The sequence below is a fragment of the Thermomyces dupontii genome (assembly GCF_041956625.1).
Source record: "Thermomyces dupontii strain NRRL 2155 unplaced genomic scaffold VTN31scaffold_1, whole genome shotgun sequence".
NCBI lineage: Eukaryota > Fungi > Ascomycota > Eurotiomycetes > Eurotiales > Trichocomaceae > Thermomyces > Thermomyces dupontii.
In genome coordinates this window covers 2,916,845-2,934,360 of record NW_027192307.1, presented here as the reverse complement: position 1 = coordinate 2,934,360, position 17,516 = coordinate 2,916,845, and the positions used below count along the sequence as shown (strand labels likewise).

At 53.2% G+C, this 17,516-nt stretch overlaps 6 protein-coding genes across 6 annotated transcripts; 2 read left to right on the top strand and 4 right to left on the bottom strand.

Moving 5' to 3' along the window:
* Nucleotides 1-470: 470 nt before the first annotated feature.
* Nucleotides 471-3,574, bottom strand: VTN31DRAFT_1102 (uncharacterized protein; the record flags this gene model as incomplete). Its single annotated transcript, XM_069401123.1, has 3 exons — nucleotides 471-2,411; nucleotides 2,473-3,254; nucleotides 3,361-3,574. 3 exons carry the CDS (start codon nucleotides 3,572-3,574, stop codon nucleotides 471-473), a joined length of 2,937 nt encoding a protein of 978 aa, XP_069263958.1.
* A 1,751-nt stretch (nucleotides 3,575-5,325) lies between these two features.
* Nucleotides 5,326-6,959, bottom strand: VTN31DRAFT_1101 (uncharacterized protein; the record flags this gene model as incomplete). The annotated part of the gene is made up of 8 exons (XM_069401122.1): nucleotides 5,326-5,812; nucleotides 5,862-6,153; nucleotides 6,209-6,369; nucleotides 6,422-6,512; nucleotides 6,566-6,656; nucleotides 6,746-6,771; nucleotides 6,835-6,878; nucleotides 6,946-6,959. 8 exons carry the CDS (start codon nucleotides 6,957-6,959, stop codon nucleotides 5,326-5,328), a joined length of 1,206 nt encoding a protein of 401 aa, XP_069263957.1.
* Nucleotides 6,960-8,940: 1,981 nt separating this feature from the next.
* Nucleotides 8,941-11,530, bottom strand: VTN31DRAFT_1100 (uncharacterized protein; the record flags this gene model as incomplete). The annotated part of the gene is made up of 2 exons (XM_069401121.1): nucleotides 8,941-10,422; nucleotides 10,475-11,530. The coding sequence occupies 2 exons, from the start codon at nucleotides 11,528-11,530 to the stop codon at nucleotides 8,941-8,943; spliced, it is 2,538 nt and encodes an 845-aa protein (XP_069263956.1).
* A 513-nt stretch (nucleotides 11,531-12,043) lies between these two features.
* Nucleotides 12,044-13,746, top strand: VTN31DRAFT_1099 (uncharacterized protein; the record flags this gene model as incomplete). The annotated part of the gene is made up of 4 exons (XM_069401118.1): nucleotides 12,044-12,046; nucleotides 12,104-12,547; nucleotides 12,598-12,794; nucleotides 12,846-13,746. 4 exons carry the CDS (start codon nucleotides 12,044-12,046, stop codon nucleotides 13,744-13,746), a joined length of 1,545 nt encoding a protein of 514 aa, XP_069263955.1.
* Nucleotides 13,747-14,184: 438 nt separating this feature from the next.
* Nucleotides 14,185-15,518, top strand: VTN31DRAFT_1098 (uncharacterized protein; the record flags this gene model as incomplete). Its single annotated transcript, XM_069401117.1, has 2 exons — nucleotides 14,185-14,500; nucleotides 14,560-15,518. 2 exons carry the CDS (start codon nucleotides 14,185-14,187, stop codon nucleotides 15,516-15,518), a joined length of 1,275 nt encoding a protein of 424 aa, XP_069263954.1.
* A 96-nt stretch (nucleotides 15,519-15,614) lies between these two features.
* Nucleotides 15,615-17,238, bottom strand: VTN31DRAFT_1097 (uncharacterized protein; the record flags this gene model as incomplete). The annotated part of the gene is made up of 2 exons (XM_069401116.1): nucleotides 15,615-17,042; nucleotides 17,101-17,238. The coding sequence occupies 2 exons, from the start codon at nucleotides 17,236-17,238 to the stop codon at nucleotides 15,615-15,617; spliced, it is 1,566 nt and encodes a 521-aa protein (XP_069263953.1).
* Between the last annotated feature and the right edge of the window lie 278 nt (nucleotides 17,239-17,516).

Below are 17,516 nucleotides of genomic sequence, written 5' to 3'. Positions count from 1 at the left end.
GCGAAATAGAATAGTAGAAAATCGTGCGAAGAGAGACCGCGGATATAAAATCATGGTTCAAAGGGGGGAGGGGTTGTTGTACCAGCACCCACGTCAATCCAGACCAAACAAGAAGATGAGAATGGAACGGGCGACACCACCAGTGGCTCGAGCCCTAGGATGAGAGCGTCTTCACAATAGTGAGAAGCTTGGAGGGTTGAGCATTCGCGACTCTGCCACAGTGGGCGACGTTTTGGATGCGAAAGGCTGAGTGTGGAGGGGTGCTGTAGATACACCGCCTTCCATTTAAGTTATGAAACAGGGTTTGGGGTTTGTGTCGTGCCTATCATCGGACTCAACTTCAATGCGACAGAGGACAGCCCTGGGAGTTTCAAGGTCATATTGATTCATAGATTTTCAAACGGTCGAATATCATCAAATCTTATCCATAGTCAGAACCCAAAGAGTATTGTTATGTCTAGTTCTACTGTTCAAGCCCACACCAGCTTCTTGATATCATAGACAAGTTGCTCCAGGTATCCAGTGCGTCTACGAGCCTCGGCCAGTGAGATGATGTTCTTTTCTTCGATGATGGACATCCGCTCGGGATGCCAGCCGTCCCCGGCCATGACAGCTCGCTCGATCTCTCGGCAGATCGCTTTGACCGACGCGGCTTCGCTGACTCGACTTGGACTAGATGAGGCGGCCGCAGCGGCGGTGACGGAATTTGAAACAGGGATCGCCTTGAAGGCCATGATGCGAGTGGTCGACTTTTGAGATCCTCGGAGCCAGGAATAGAAGTCCCAATCGTGACGGGATGACGTTCCCGATGCGTCCTGCACCGTCGGGTCAAACTCGCTACGCAGGGATCGTGTGTTCATGCGCAGCTGATTCGTTTTGCCATCTTCGTAGACAATGACGAGCCCCACGTTTTTCTGCTCGTTGGTCTGCGCTTCTGTCAGCACCGACGTGATGTAGGTGCCGTGGTGGATTTGTCGGATGGAACACAGATTGATGCGCTCGAACGACAGCACCTTGTCCGTATTCCAGTCGAAACGACAGTTGTAAACCGCGGAGTCTGTGAGCAACAAGACGGTCTCTTCAAATGGGAGGGTCCGCAGCGTGTTTGGCTGTCGCGGACTCAGCATGGTCCAGCCGCCCAGGAGCTCCTCGGTCTCATTGTCGACGACGATCTTGCTGCATGCATCGATCGCATTCTGCCGGAGTTTTTGGGCAGAAATGCCAGGGTCCACCGACTTTAGATCCACCTGAAACTCGGAAAACACGTCCATGGACACACTTCCCAGTAAGTAATCGATGCAAGCCTGGGAGAAGTAGTCGTTGACAATGTTGTTATAATACCGAGACAAAGTCAGTCCCAAATCACTCAAAGCGCCCCGATAATTTCGTTTCCGGGTGCGAGTATAGTCTCCCTTCAGCGCAGCTGTGGATGCATACTGTTTGGAGATGGCGTCCCCGTTGTCGGCCCATAGAGTATTGAACCATCGGGTGGAGTCGTCGCCGTGGAGATCGATGGCCAACCCTTCACTTTCGAGCTGCTGCTCAAGGGCCCTCTGGGCGAAGGCGCACTGAGCAACGCCCGTTCGATCCAAGCAATCCATGCAGTTTGTCCGGACGATGCCGCTCTGCTCGCGGAGAACGGTGCTGCCCTGCACCACCGTGTAGCCAAAATCATCCAACGTTGTCTGCAGCTTGTCGACCAGTCTCCGCACATTGTCAAACTTCATTCCGCGGCATTCCTGGTGAAAATCAAACCATTCGAATCCGAGTGTGAGATCGCTTGAATTGACACTCTCGTTGAAGTTGCGCACGTATGCTTCGTACGCCTCACCAATCTTGATTTCGGGCTCATGCTTGTCTACAAGCGACACCGCTTGTACCTTCCCGTACTTCTGGCTCAAGTCACGGAAGTGGCGGTTGAAGGCGACTTGGTTTACGTCACTCGACCGGTGCATGACCGGCGCCGGTCGCAAGGCGTAGGGTGACTGAGAAAAGTACAGGGGTATCGAGCCGCGTATCTGCAGCAACGAGTATACCTTCCGAGAAGGATCCCATTGCGGCGTGGACAGGATCTGCTCCGTCTCGACGGTATTAGCAGCGTTCCCCTCATCATCCACGCCGCGTCGGAGGTATCGTAATCCCGGTCGCTGAACTGATCTCCGGGAAATAAGAGTGAGGAGATAATGTTGCGCATGGCCTCGTTCTGTATGGCGGGGACTGATATCCTCCAACCGGTCTTCGGACTCCTCGCTGGGATCGATGGCCCCTTCTATTGTTGCAGAGTGGTCTTTGGTCGGAGCTACAGTGAACTCGCGTTGGCCAACGAAGCCCTGGATTAAGGGCAAAGCGAACAATTCTCCGCTAGGATCATGATCAATGAACGGCCTTAATAAATGCCGGTTCCAAAAATACTACTGCAGTCGTCAGTCTCTGCGCCGAATCGAGAAGGAATCAGGCGGAGAGACAACATACCAAAGGATCTACGACACTATGAAGCGGCAGATGGGCCTTCCGTGTGTGATGAACCCCAAACCGCCGCGTCAGATCGTAATCGTAGGCGAAGAAGAAATTGCGCGAGGAGAAGAGCAACTTCGTATACCGAAGCAGTTTTGGCATGAGATCAATCGGCTGGGCCGTTCCTGCCACCGCGCTCGCTGCCGCTGCCTCCTCTGCCCCGTTCACTTCTGCAGCAACTTCACCCTCTGTCACGGCCTCCTTCTGTGTACCAGCGTAAGCGGCGGCTGACCGGTCAGCATCGGTCGAGGACTTGCGAATGCTGTCCTCGGATTTTCCGAACTCGGTGCTGCTCGCCGCGGCTGGGCCGATCGGAGCAGGCGGACCCCAGTACTTCCAGGGTGGCCATCTAAGCTCGAAGCGTATACGGCGACCGCGAGGGTTAATGACCTCCTGGGCAATGTTACCAGTGCTATCACTACCTGCCACCGGAGGGTGAGCGGCCGGCGGCGATGTGCCTGTGTCGCCGGTTGGCGTCACGGGGAAGACACTGTCTTCACTAACATTACTCTCCGTATCGCTGACCTCGGAAAGGCATTGGTCAGACAACCCCTCTTCCTTCTCCTCGGCTCGCGAATTGCTTCGCACTTGCTCAATGGCATGGTCCGCATCTGCTTGCGAAGATAACGGAATCACAGCAACATCGGTGACGGCATAAATGGGGCGGCCCAGGATCTGCGCTACCTGCTCGCGCCTCGTGATAAAGATGAGGAATGAATGGGAGGCGACGCTCAGAATCCCTGAGGCGATCGCATGAGTACTTCTTGCCCAGCAGCCACAGACACATTACGCGCCGTGCATTCTCATAAATTGGGGAACAAGCTAATCTCAAACGGTCGTTCTTACCGACAACGCCATAAGCTTCCAGCTTTGCGCCCTCGGAATTCAAGTTCGCAGCTACAGATGATGGTGGTAGCGCCGAAATCTTCTGCGTCTTGTAGGCGATCTGAATCGAGGGCAGGCCACTGCTGCCACTGTTGCGATGCCCATTTCCATTGGGCTGGAGAACGAGTCCGTCGACGGCGGCGAAGATGAGGAACCTTCTCACTAGGCTAGGCATCGTGCCTAAGCTATTGCAGAAGGACCAGGCAAAATCAGATCAGTATGTGCATGATCGTTATTTACAGTCATGCGTAAGCCTCTAATCAGGCGGTCTATGCATGGAATTTCCGCGAGATCGTTGGTAACGAAGCCCAACTCCATCAAATACATCATCGCGCCGCAAACACGCGGATCGACTGACCGAGGGAAGAAATGCCAAGACTAAGAGCCCGAGACGGACTTTCAAATTTGAACAAAACTTACGAGTACGGCGGACTGTATAGCTCATACATAGCGATCAAAATTGTTTCACACCTGTAATGCTGGTATTGCCACTAGGTCTTGCCTTACGTTGACGCACCGACTATGAGTCTCTCTACCTTGGGTATGTATCTGAATGGCACCAGTACCTACTCATTTGATGAATTGATGAGATGCTAAAAACACATCATCCACATCCTTGAGATTGGCTACCTATAGACACAGTGTCAGCCAATTTGTACGCCTGTTCAGACGTGTTGCTTGATCTTGTAGAGCGGCAATTGGCAGCGGCAACTCATGCACGGTCTAATAACCGACATTGCTACGAATACTTACAGTATCCTGTCATTTTCGCAACACCGCTACATTCTACGATATTGACAATTCTACAGTACGAGTCCTTCTCCGTATACTTACGTCTTTGAAATGGCTGCTTTTGCTGTGTGTTGTGGAGAATCGCTATATACTGCCGTGCTGCGATTCAAGTGCTCAGGTTGTACCAGGAATATATATTTGCCTAGTATTCATGTAGAACCTCGCCCAAGAAATTGATTTGCACAATGGTTCAGTCAACATCGGCATTGATGGTTCCTGGATTCATCTGTCGGACCTTGACGCGCTCGCAAAGAATGTCTCGCACAAACAGGGCGGTATTTGACAAAAGTTTTTGACACAGAACTTGTCCCCAGAGCTCAAAAGATGTTAGATTAATAGTATCGTAATGGTGTGTTGGATGAAAGGAGAGTTTTGGAGAGTGACGGGCAAGCTTCCTGTCGGTGTGTGAAGCCGCAGATACTGTGTTGCCTCGGTACGAAGTACCACTCCATACGAGGATATAGTTCGCTCATTTTGTCCATCACCACAGTAATAGTTTCAAGGCATGGCTACATACGTAGAGAAAACTGAGGATCTACCATCCTCTGAGCTCTCCCATGACCAACGACAGCAGCATCTAGTACAGAGTTCTTACGCAGACGGAGACTCATGACCGGTGCGTGGACGTAAGGCAAGGCCCGGTGGCAATACCACTGTTACAGCCACAGAACAAATTTTGATCGCTATGTAGCTACTCCGTACAGGCCGCCGTAAAAACTTGTTTAAAAATCGAAAACTCGAAATCAAACCACGCAACCCTTTTGCAATTCAATCTAGAATACAGGTCGTGCTATATACAAGGCCAGTCATCCCAAACGGACCATGCAGCAGAACGCAAGGATCATCCAGTTCGCTGGAAGCAGCAAAGACAGATTAGCCAAACACTTTGCGATCGAGCATTCCCACACCGGATCCCACGCTTGATTCACCGATCAAGACATCTAGAAAAAACGTAGCGTTCATGCAGAACAGAAATACCCCTTGGCGGCAATGGAGAAACAACGTCGGAGTTCACCCGCTTTGGCAAAATCAGCGGCCAGATGTAGCGGGTCAAGATTCAGAACAAAACGATGTTTTACAGAATCGTGTTTAGAGACTTTGCTAGCACCCCGGAAAGACGGCACTCAGTTGCTGTTATCTCGGACGATTTTTCTGGGTGAGTCCTTGGGATGAAGATGATCTATCGCTATCTTCGCTCCGCTTTCGCGTCGGACCTGGCTCGCCGTCGTCTCCTTCCTGCAGTTCTGTCAACACGATCTCGGCATCATACGAGAGCATAAGACCCTCTCGGTCACTATGCCCATTCAAGAAGGCAATGCTAGAAGAACTCCGCCGGTGCGGATCCTGACTTCTTCGCGCTTGCATGGAAAGGCGGGTGGAGTAGCTAGCAATACCATCAGTGGGGATTCCATCTTCATCCTCGTCTTTGGTTGCCAGCGTTGTCCGGCCGTCCGGATCCGTCCGTGACAGATTGAGGAGGTAGACTCCGGAGAAGATGACCAAAAACCCGCAGAGTAGTGAGATGGTGCTGACTGCGTCCGTCGTATTGAAGCCTTTGAAGAGAATGAAAGAGGCGCAGAGAGTGGCAGTCGTGAAGGTGACATAATACAGAGGATTGACACTGGTACCAAGTCAGCAAGTTGGTTCTCCAGACCGGCTTCCATACTTACATGTTCGTCGAAAAGGCATTCAGAGCTTTGTTAAAGTAATTCATCTGGGTGAGGATGCAGACTACTGTGACAATCATAAACACATACGTCGAAGCATGTGTGAATTGGTTGTTTCCACCAAACGTCAACTTCACCGCAATGCCAAAGGCTTTGACGGACATGACGGAGATCGAGCCCACGGTCGAGCAGATGGAGAGGAAGATCAGAGGATTCTTCTTCCCATGAGTCGGCGCAACCCGGTAAATCATGATCGTGGAGAAGATGGCTACAGCCAGACAGTACAAAAGAAACCCTGCAAATGCGATGAGTCTCCCAATAGAACGTTCGACTGAACACCCATTACGTACCTGGACTCAAAGCATAGTTTAGAATCTCATCGATCGTTTCCACCGGCTTGTCCGGTGGAGCATGCAGGACAATCACGATGGAGCCAAGCAGACTCATGGCGCAGCCAAGTTTTCCCAGGATCCCTAGCCGCTCATTGAGAAAGTATGAGCCGAGAACCGCGCTATCCTTCAATCAGCAGAGGTCCCTCGAAAAACGTTGCTACGACTACTGACCCTATCAGCACGCTCAATGCTCCCAGCGGAGTAACCAGAATTGCGGGGGCAAAGGCATATGCGGCGAAGTTCGCAACTTCCCCGATAGCCACTGCATTCGCTTGTCAGCGTGCTTCCTTGGCGCATACGATGCAAGAAATATACTTGTGACGATTCCTCCCCACCAGATGGGACTCTTCAAGTATGAGAAACCTTCCCCCTCAAATCCATGTCTTCGTGAGGCATGCATGAGACCCTGGACGATCCTTGGATCAGTTGCCCAACCCCGAAAATTCGTTTCGGCGAGCCCTCGCCGAATGCTATTCCTGGCAAACGAGCACGAACCTTTTTTGTGATTACAAAACTAGTCCCTGGTACGTGTCAGACTTCACTCAATCGTTTTGCATGGATAATCTCGGGTACTCGGGACGTACCAATGGCAGCGGTGGAGAGGACGGCTAATGCCAATCCGATGTATCTAGCATCCTTGTCAGATATCCCGAGCCCAAACGCTGCGCGCACAAGTGCTCGATCGATCTGCGTACTTATCCGACACCATCTTCTACCGACCCCGGTGCGCACAGCAGTGCCAATCAGCCAATGCTTCCTATATCGTTTGGATTGAATCGTTCACGCTACGACCGAAACTGGTAGAGTCGAATCGACAGGCAACCGTTTCCAGGAGCATTCAGTGTGTTCGGTACACTCGGTCACTACAAACAGTCTTCCGGTACACGACTGTGCAGGAAAGGATCCGGACCTGTCCACCCCGTTGTTGAACGTGAGCCAGTCACGTTCCAGTTTCCCAATCAAATTAAACGGTCGACTCGGCGCGAAGGACGTCGGAGAAACGCAACGAAACAAACAGCAACATTCAAGAACGTCAAGATTCGATTGCAGGCCGGTGGAATGTCTGCAGGTCTCAACAATGGACGCGCGTCGTAAGTCAGTAGGGCTGTAACGAACGAAGTGGCCAGGTTGCGACTGGGCTGCGACCAGGGGTCAACTGCAACGGCCGATTAAAGGGGAGGAAGGGGGAAGTAAAAGAAGAAACAGCGAACGGAAGGAACGAAAATCAAAAGGTGTCACTGTGAAATGTAGATCGGCCTCCTAGAGTACATCGGCGTTGAACACCTTGTCCTTTGAACATCCTTCAATCTTCATGTTGGGGCTGGACCGAACGCTTTGGATGAGGTGTGACGATTACATAATCAGGATCATGATGGACAGATGGAGTTGCTTTAGTGCCTCAGGCCTTCAGCGCTAGTCCCGTTAGGGACTAGGGTGTTGCTGACACAACACCTCCTGCGAAGGTGTTGTGATTAGCTAGATCATGGCAACTGTGTCTCCGACTGTCTCGTACCCTGCTCCCCACGTTGCGAGTGATTCTCAGCCGTCTAATCTCGCGCATGGGTGTCTTCGCGGCATTCCATCTGCACCTGCGGTGGCGAGCGAGTGCTCTCGTGACCCTGGACTGGCATTGACACTTTCCTTGTCCTGTTCTCTAGACTAGCTTGTTTTCAAACGCAATACGCGACGATCGAGCAAGGCAATACGCTCAGTGTGCCGATCGTTGGACGGGGCTACCGAGTCCTGAAACCCTTCTCGATCAAAGTGGATTGGGATTTGAGGCTCGAAAGCGTCGACTATCCAAACTCTTGAGGAACTGAGCTTTCGTGGGAAGCTTGCGACGAAGAAATTCGTCCAACTGTTCCGAGTTCCAACTGTCATCTTGTCAACCCAACATGGACAGCTTCCAGGGATGCCGTTCTAAAGTAAGGCTACGTACCAAGAGACACTCAAGAGTCGAGACAATATTATTCGACTGTACGCCTTGATCACGCACATGCTTGTTCAGTTAATGGCATAGTATCTATGCTTTCTGGCAATCTGGCCTCCGGCGACGACCATGGTCAACAAAGCATTCTGTATCTCTACTTCATTTCATGAAATACAAGGTGATGCATAAGATACGATGTTAAGTACCCATTCCTCTCACCAGATCAACATCGTCCCGTCCCAAATCTCAAACCCCAACGCAGAAGGGCCAGTATCACTGTCCCACGGCATTGGGTAGATGCAAACTGCTACTACATCCTGGTATCATACAGAACCGTACGCACAAAAACATAGGAGCCAACGAACCTGTTGGCTTGCAAATCCACCAACCGAAACGCCGTCCGAAGTATCTTGGAAAATCTCGGAGCTGCTAACCTCTCCGAAGAGATACCGGCCCGCAAACGCCAACACAACGCCAGAGGAAAACGAATATGGCGCAAACATGAAATATAAAAACGAAATGTTAATCCTGCACTGGTAGAGGGGTACGTACCTGGAGATATAGTGACAACCACAGGAGCCAGGCATATCATCCAGCTCCAGTCCGCGGAGCAAGTAAGTAAGTGGACCGACTTGACAGGGGCAGTTGGGCATCAACCATCCGCATTGGATGCAATTTCGACGAAATAAGTAGAATGTGTAGAGCTGCTAGGTGAATTAAAGTCAGAGGGCTTGAGGCGGCGGGCGATGATCCAGGGGATTCATGACGACCGAGATCGCTTGGTATTGGGCGTCGGAGAGCTGAGGTGATCCAAGTCATCTTCCGGGTCGCGAGTCCGCTTGGCAGAACCGCGTTCACGCGATGGAGACGCATCGCCATGCGAACTATTCCTGCGGGCCGCTTCGGCTCCGGTTCTGGGCTCATCGACGTGAACGTAGTCGTCTCCGAACCCCAGTTCATCAACGCCCTGGCCATCCTCTTGGCCCGCATCTTCGGCAGATTCCACAGGCGATGCTTCGTTTTCGTCGATATTTTCCTTTTCGGGATGTGTAAAGATCTCATCGTCCAGGCCTAGTAGATCCTCTGGTGCCTCAGAAATCTGTCGGCCTTCGTCTGTTCTCGAGGAAGTCTTGGTGGGTTTCGCTCCATCCAAGGCTTCCTGGAGAGCATCGTCGGCCTCCGGAGCAAGCTGTAGGTCATTGTTGTCATCGTCGCGGGGGGAATTTTCTTCATGAGAGAGCGTTGTAGAATCATCCTGTGACTCGCCTGGAGCATCGACGAATTCTATGGCAGTCTTGTCCTCAACATGCCACTCATCACCATCAAAGTCGCCGGGTTCTTCATAGTATGTCTCATCCGCGTCTGCGGTCTGCGACTCATCTTGTTCATCGTCCTCGTGATCATTGTCTTCTACGACATCCTGTGCTTCTTCAGGCTGACCTTCACCCGGTTCATCTCCAGGAAGGGCAATCAAACTGCCGCCATCCTCGGCTGGGGCTTCGGCACCTTCTTTATCTTGATGGTCTTCAGCACCGTCTGCCGAGGGTTGCATCAGAGTTTCACCGATTCCGGCCCGCTCTTCAGCTTGGTATGATGTTTTCTCCCGCGCTTCGCTACCGATGGAAGAGGCTTTCTCGGGGAAAGAATGGGCCTTGGTACCATGATCAACATCATCGCCTTCGAGCACGTGGGCAGGCTCTTCAGCATTGTCACCGGGATCCTCAATGTCGGGTTCTTGGTCTTCTGTCGTTTCAGGATCTCTGTCCGCACCTTTAGTGTGCTTGAGATCCGCATCATCAGCGCTCGATTCTGAGACAGCCTCAGGGGCACGATCCGCATTCTCATCTGCCTGTTCGATGTGTTTCGCTTCATGACGTTCTACCACAGCGGCTTCTTCATGTTCACTCTCCGCAGTCTTTTCAGCAATCACAGGCCTATCAGCATCTTCTTCAGGAGGCTGGCCCTCCGACACATCAGCTCCACGGTCGTCTGTCTCCACGGGCAAGTCATGCTCGGCCTCATCCACATCCTCTTCTTCATAGGTTTCCCACGTTTGGGCGTCTGAGATACCCTTGCCCTCGTTGGCGATCTGCTCCAGATTGGACAAGACCGCAAGGAGAGTAGGCTTTGTAGTCAAGGTCAAATACAATGGCTCTGGTTCCTCGATGCCGTCGTTTTGGCACAAGAATAGGTATACATCTACAATCTGAGACAATGTCACCTTGCTTGCATACATATTGTCCTGGAACATGTTAGACAGCTATCAAACAGCGCCTGAATCGGAAAGTGCTCACCTCTGCAATCTGGATCCCCAATGAGTCGATATCAAAAACAAGCGCATCCTCAGCGGACACATGGTCACCGAGGACATGGCGACATGATGCCATGAGGGTTGCAAGATCCTCATACACAAGGCTTTCATCCTCGACGAAGAACGTCTCCGAGGCATCGCCCTCACGGGGAGGGAACATCGAAATTTCGTTGCCTTGATACAAAACTTTGACCGGATGAAAGTATTCGTCGTGGTGGTCAGAGTCTTGAAAATCGCCCTCTGGTTCTTGCTCCTCTTCTTCACGTTCCTCTTGGGCTTCTGCTACGGCTTCTTCCTCAGAAACCGCATGAGGACCATCAGACTGTTCCTCGGCAACTTTGCTCGCCTCTTCCTGGGGGCGAGCATCACCGAGGTCCCCTGATGCCTCGTGCCCATCATCTGCAACTGCAGCGGGCTGCTCGTCTTTGTTCTCTACTTTCTCAACGTTGTTGTCATGGCCTTCTGCCTGGTCTTCAGAAGTTGCGGTCGCAGCCGCTCCTTCCGTTACTTGGGCCACCTCCGACACGTCGTCGGGCTGCTTCTTGTCGTCCTGAGCGGCTGCATCCGCGACATAGCTTTGGTCGCCATTGACTGCCTCAGGATGTTCTCTTTGCTCTGTTATTTGTTCAGAATGCTCCGCTGGGGTTGTCGTAGTCTTCGCCGCTTCGACGGGTGGTTGTTCTTCGTAGGCAACCTCCGAGTCGACGATGGGTGCATCGGCATCCTCTTCGTAATCATCGTCTAACATCTCCGACTCGTACGTTGTATTCTCTGACACGAAAGACCCGCGCTCCTGACGCGTTGTTGTTTCGTGGGGTGCAGCAGAATATGGCTCGGACGACTCGCCGACATCGTCCATCATGTCTGCATCTGCACCCTGATCCTGGTGAGCCGGCTCGGGGGACGCATCGCGTAGGTCGTAATCACCGTCTATGTTAGCTGTGTCGTCCTCCATCACATCGATGTCGATCTCGAAATCGTCTCCATGGCCTCCATAAGGAGATGCCACGTCCATCGTATCGGCGAGAGGGTCTTCCATGGCTATAGAGGGTAACTGGATGGCGGAACTCATCACAACGGATTAGGGGTCAGGGGGAACTATGGTGGCGAAGCAAGTGTCGTGAACGATTAAACGGATCCCAGAAATAAAAATGCAAAAAAGAGGTCAGAATCGACACCTCTGCCGCTGCTCCATCTATCAAAGCTGCAAAATGAAGAGAGTGAATGGTGAATCAGAATCTCATCGTCCATCCGTCGTGGCCACTCGGAATGAGAGGAGGCGTTGATGGTGGAGAGACAAAAACTGGAGGTGCCCGACAGCTTGGAGTAAGCGAGCGTGTCGTGCACAGACCACCGCGATTGCGGCCTGATTCCTGAGGCAGAGACGCCTCTCCCAAACGGGTAAATGAAATTACGTACGGGGTGTGAGTAGTCTAGAACAGCTAAGCCAGCAGACAACCACTGAACGTCCCGACTGTTGAGGACACCCTGTCACCAGGCCCTTCTCGTCTTGTCTGAAATTTGGGGAAAAAGGCTGGATCATACTGCCACCATGGTACGTCCTCTACACCATTCCCACGGTCTTGCGAAGACGTGCTAATTCCACACACAGGTTGTCCTCGCAGCGTCCATATGCACTCGTGGCGGGAAGGCCGTGCTATCGAGGCAGTTCCGCGAGATTGCGCGGTCGCGAATTGAAGCGCTCCTCGCGTCGTTTCCGAAGCTGGCGCAGTCCGGAACGCAACACACGACGGTCGAGCAGGACAATGTCCGCTTTGTGTACCAGCCACTGGACGAGCTGTACATTGTCCTCATTACCAACAAGCAGTCCAACATCCTGCAAGATATCGACAGCTTGCACCTGTTTGCGCAAGTGACCACGAGCATTTGCCGAAGCTTGGACGAGCGGGAAATTCTGCGCAATGCCTTCGAGCTATTGAGCGCATTCGACGAGCTGGTCACCCAGGGATACCGGGAGAACCTATCGCTGAGCCAGATCAAGACGTTTTTGGAAATGGAGAGTCACGAAGAGCGGATTCAGGAGATCATTGAGAGGGTGCGTCGAGATCACGAGCGTGAGCTTCTGCGCCGACTGACAACTCGCAGAACAAGGAACTCGAAGCCAGCGAAGAGCGCAAGCGGAAGGCCAAGCAGCTCGAAATGCAACGAAAGGAGGCGGCCCGAAGCGCTCGCGGTATTCCTCCTCGCACTCCTTCATACCCTGTGTACACGCCACCCACTCGCCCGTCGGTACCCGAGACCTACGACACATATGAGGCAGAGAAGAAGAAGGCTTTTGCAAAGTGTGTTCTTCCGAACTTCAAGCATTTCGTGACTATCACTAACGAGCACAGGCCTCTGCCGACACGCGGAAAGGGCATGCAGCTCGGCAAAAAGTCTAAGGCTACAGATATGTACGAGAAAGTTCGTGGCGAACTGGGCCCGGAGGCCGAAGAGTCATCACCGCTGGTGACTCCCCAACCATCAACCCCTCAAGCACCAGAGGCTCGAGCAAGCCTGGCGGCTGACCGCGAGCCAGTGCACGTCACCATTGCCGAGACCATCGCTGCTCGGCTGAGCCGAGATGGTGCCTTGAACTCCTTCGAAGTGAAAGGGGATTTGCAGCTGCGTATCTCGGATTCGGCCTTTACCCGGATCAGGATCAACCTACAAGCGAATCCCACACACAATGCCCAGTTCCGAACACACCCCAATGTGGACAAGACCGCCTTCACCAATTCGAATGCCATTCAACTGCGGGACCCATCCAGGCAGTTCCCAATCAACAATTCGATTGCTGTGTTACGGTGGCGCGTCGCCAGCAACAACGCCGACGCCAGCGAGGTCCTTCCAATCCACTTCACTGTTTGGGTGAACAAGGGCTCCGACTCCACCACCGTGACGGTGGAATACGAGTTGACGGGGTCGGATACGCTGCGAGACGTGTCGGTGACAATTCCGTACAGCTCTACAGAACCGGCCGTGTCCAGCTTCGATGCTGTGTACGAGGTGACTGGAGACAGCCTGGAATGGAACTTGGGCACGGTGGACTCGAGCAACTCGTCCGGCAGCTTCGAGTTTGAAGTGGCTGGCGAGAGCGACGAGAACGAGTTCTTCCCGATGAACGTGCACTTCAACAAGACAAACCCGTTTGTCGACGTTGATGTCACCGGAGTGGCTCTCTTGGAGATGGCAGAGGGTGTTGGTTTCTCCAAGGAGGTCAAGACGGTGGCCGAGGGCTACGTGATTGAGTAAACTTGTCCTGTGTGATTTTCTGCTTGTTGATGAACTGAATAGATTAAACAACCAAATGCAATCTCTGTAATACAGTTGAATCAGCGCCAGAAAGCTCCGCCATTTTGTAAATAGCTTGACTTGAGTATCTATGACGCGACAATTGTCCTTGCACTCTCCTAGAGCTGTACTTAGTTTTTAACAGGGCCAACCTTTCCCCGCGTTTTCAACGATTGACAAACACGCGACAAAAGAGAGTGTCGATCTGGCCATGATACGAGACGAATAACTCTAGACAATCTACGGCCAATCAAGGGACTCATATCCAGAGTACTTCTCCAGTACATTCGACGACAGAACCGAACCGCCATGTCATAGACCAGGATCTTGACGTTTGACACCCAGACTTAGGACTCGATCTCCTCGCCGGTCTCTCCGAACGAACCAACGACCTATCCCATGTCTGCGCCATCAATGCCCAACCTCAATACTCTGCGTCGAGGCCGAGGCGGGTTACGCGGTCGCGCGCGAGCTCCCCGCGGCTACCCCTCCGGAGAGGACCATCCACACGACAGCGACAGCTGGCAGGCCAAGGACCGAATCATCCAGGGCACGGATAACGATGCAAGTATCTCGCGCCTCAGCGCGGTAGAGCTAGGGTATCTGGAGGATCAGTTTGCGCGGGCGGTGGCCCCGTCGATATCGTCGTCATCAGCACAATCTACAACATCAGGGCCCGGCACCAACGTGAGGAGGCTGCCTATCATCAATCGAGGTATGCTCTGTTGCCTTTGACTGCATGGCATCTATTGCATGCTAACAGGATACTTCTAGGCACTTATGTCCGCACAACAGCAATCGATGAGCTCGTCAATCGATTCCTGGAAGAGAACGACAGCGACAACGATCAACCACCGCGGAAGAAGCAGATCATCTCCCTAGGCGCGGGGTCTGACACGCGAGTCTTTCGGATCTTTGCCCGCCGACAGCGTGAGAACCGCGAGCTGCCTGTCTACCACGAGATTGATCTACCTGCCAACACGGCGAGCAAGATCCGGGCCATCCGCGCGTCGCCAGACCTGCTGCAGCTGACGATTGGGATCGGCCCGGAGGGCCGCAACGGCGAGGGGGAAACTGGGAGGTCAGTACAAGTAGAAGTGTCGGACGCGGGCGATGCCCTCCATTCGGCCAATTACCATATCCACCCGGTTGATTTGAGGACACTCGCACCACCCAGTGGCGACGAAGCGGAGTCGGGGACATCATCGGCGTCCATGTCTCTTCCCGGCGTCGACACCACGCTGTCAACCCTCCTCATCTCGGAATGCTGCCTGGTATACCTGTCTCCCGCGGACGCCGCGGGCGTGGTCAACTACTTCGCCGCCCGCTTCCCGCCGTCGACACCGCTGGGCCTGATCATCTACGAGCCAATCCGTCCAAACGACCCCTTTGGCAAGACAATGGTCTCCAATCTCGCAGCTCGGGGAATCCATTTGCAAACACTGCACAAATACGCGACGCTGGAGGCGCAGCGCCAGCGTCTCGAGGAGCATGGCTTCTCCTCTGGCCAAGGAGTGGCGGACATTGACTTTATCTGGAACCATTGGGTTAGTGAGAAGGAAAAGGAGCGCGTCGCAGCCTTGGAGATGCTGGATGAGATGGAGGAGTGGGTGTTGTTGGCAAGACACTACTGTCTGGTATGGGGATGGAGAGAGGACCCGGATGCGTCAGGCCAAAGCGTCTATAGGCGTTGGAAGGAGGTCAAGTCGCAAGACACAGAAATGGACCGATAACTTGGTCTTTGAAATACTATGTACATGAAAGTAAAAGCCAACGCCCTAGCTATGCAGATATGAACGAGAATAATGTCTATATGCATCTGTCGGGTATCAACTCGGAACCGCAACAGCCTCACGAGAGGCCGACTGTTCAGCGACATCACTGACTTGCGGACTCGCTTCTATCGTATCCTGCTGCTGTTTCAAATCCTTCTTGCTGGGCTGCATGGCTCCCAGGGCAATCGCTTCTTCCGGCAGTGGACGGACATACGGCTGGCACACCCACCAGGGACGGCCGTACTGGGCAATGGTGGCTTTCGAACCCTCCAACTTCTCGCCGTCGGCGTCCGTGAGTCGATACATTGCGTCGTATTTATCTGGGTCACGTTCGTAATCTTGAATGCCCTGCTTGACGACCCCCTCCACCATGGAAAGGATCTTCTCGAATGAGGCAATGTCTCCCGCGCGAGTTCGGGCGAGGGCATCCCGGATATGCGTGTGCTTCGAGACTAGCGGTCTCAAGAGCTGAAAAAGATGACCTTGCATGGCCGTGAGGTTCGGGTCGTACGTTCTCATCTCCTTGTCTTTCTTTTGCTTCTTCTTTGGCGGCTCCTCGGCTTCTTGCTCGGCTTGCTCAGTGCCCGCCTGAGACTCTTCCGGAGCCGGCTCCGGGTCGGATGGGATGTACAACGGTTTTCGCTCAGGTGGTCGCTGGCCCAGTACGTATTGATGGATTATATCCATGTAGCGTCGCATCACGGCATCCATGCGGTAGCCGCCATGCCCGGTGCGGCCGCGCCAGTACTCGCGACCCTCGCTCCCAGCGGGCGGGGGCTCAGCGAAGATGCTAGGGTCGGATAGGTTACCCTCGGCGCTCATGACGCCGTCCGCTCCCGTCTCCTCGAGACATCGTTCGAGGTCGTCGTGGTTGAGGATGTTGCCGTTGGCGAAAATCACCGTGTCCGGCGGCAAGTTATCGCGAAGGTACCGAATATAGCTCCAATCCGCCAACCCCGTATTGTGACCTTTTTGCTCCCTCCGCCGTCCGTGCACAGTGATGATGCTCGCGCCGGCGGAAAGAATCATCTTTGCGTACTCGAGCGTTTTCTCCTTAGTCTCTAGGATGCGAAATTTGGCGGTGACGGGGATCGGGAGCTCCGTGTGAAGCTTGTTGATCAGACGGTAGATCAGGTCCCAGTCTTCTTGCAGGAAGGCGCCGTAGTGGCCCTTGCGCGCGATGCCCTGAGGACAGCCCAGATTCAAATCCACCGCGTCACAATACGGCGCAACATGGCGCGCGGCTTCTAGGAAGTCGTCCGGGTTGTTTGCGCAGAACTGGACAAAGAGAGGGCGATCAAAAGCCAGGTTTCCGTCCAGAAACGGCACCTGTTCACCTTCGGCTGTGGTGCGAATCGGCTGAAAGTGTTGCGCTCGAAAACCGCCAGTTTCCTTGAACAGACGAGCATGAAACATGGGCGAGTAAGCCAAGATGGGCCGTGAATCGGACTTCATGAACGAGCGGGTGAGCATTCGCCACGCCTGGTCAGAGGTTAGTCCAGTTCTCGAACGTAACTCGCCGAACGCGGTGAGAACATACGAACTCAGAACGATCAACCATCGGCGCAACCACATATTTAGGACTGCCGATACTCTCGTAGAATTGCCTCCCGGTCAATTTCCTCGGAGCAACCTGCGCGGCTGCCCCGTCGGCCTCTTGAACCGGTTCCTGCGCCATAGCGCTGATGGCCGCGCCTGACCGGAAAGACCTGAGAGGACTTCTGCCCCAAACGGGGACTCTCAAAAACCTGTGCAAAACTATTTTGAAAGTTTTCCACACTCCCTTTTCCTGTTCATGAATGAGTGGCTTATTGGAATTCAAGTCCTCCGTCAGGTCCAAAGGATCTGATATTTTGTCCGCAACAACGTTGATCCGATTCCGAGATAAGATTTGATCTTATCTTATCGCGCTCTGTTCGACCGACGCCGCATGCTCAAGTTTTGTTAGACCGAGCT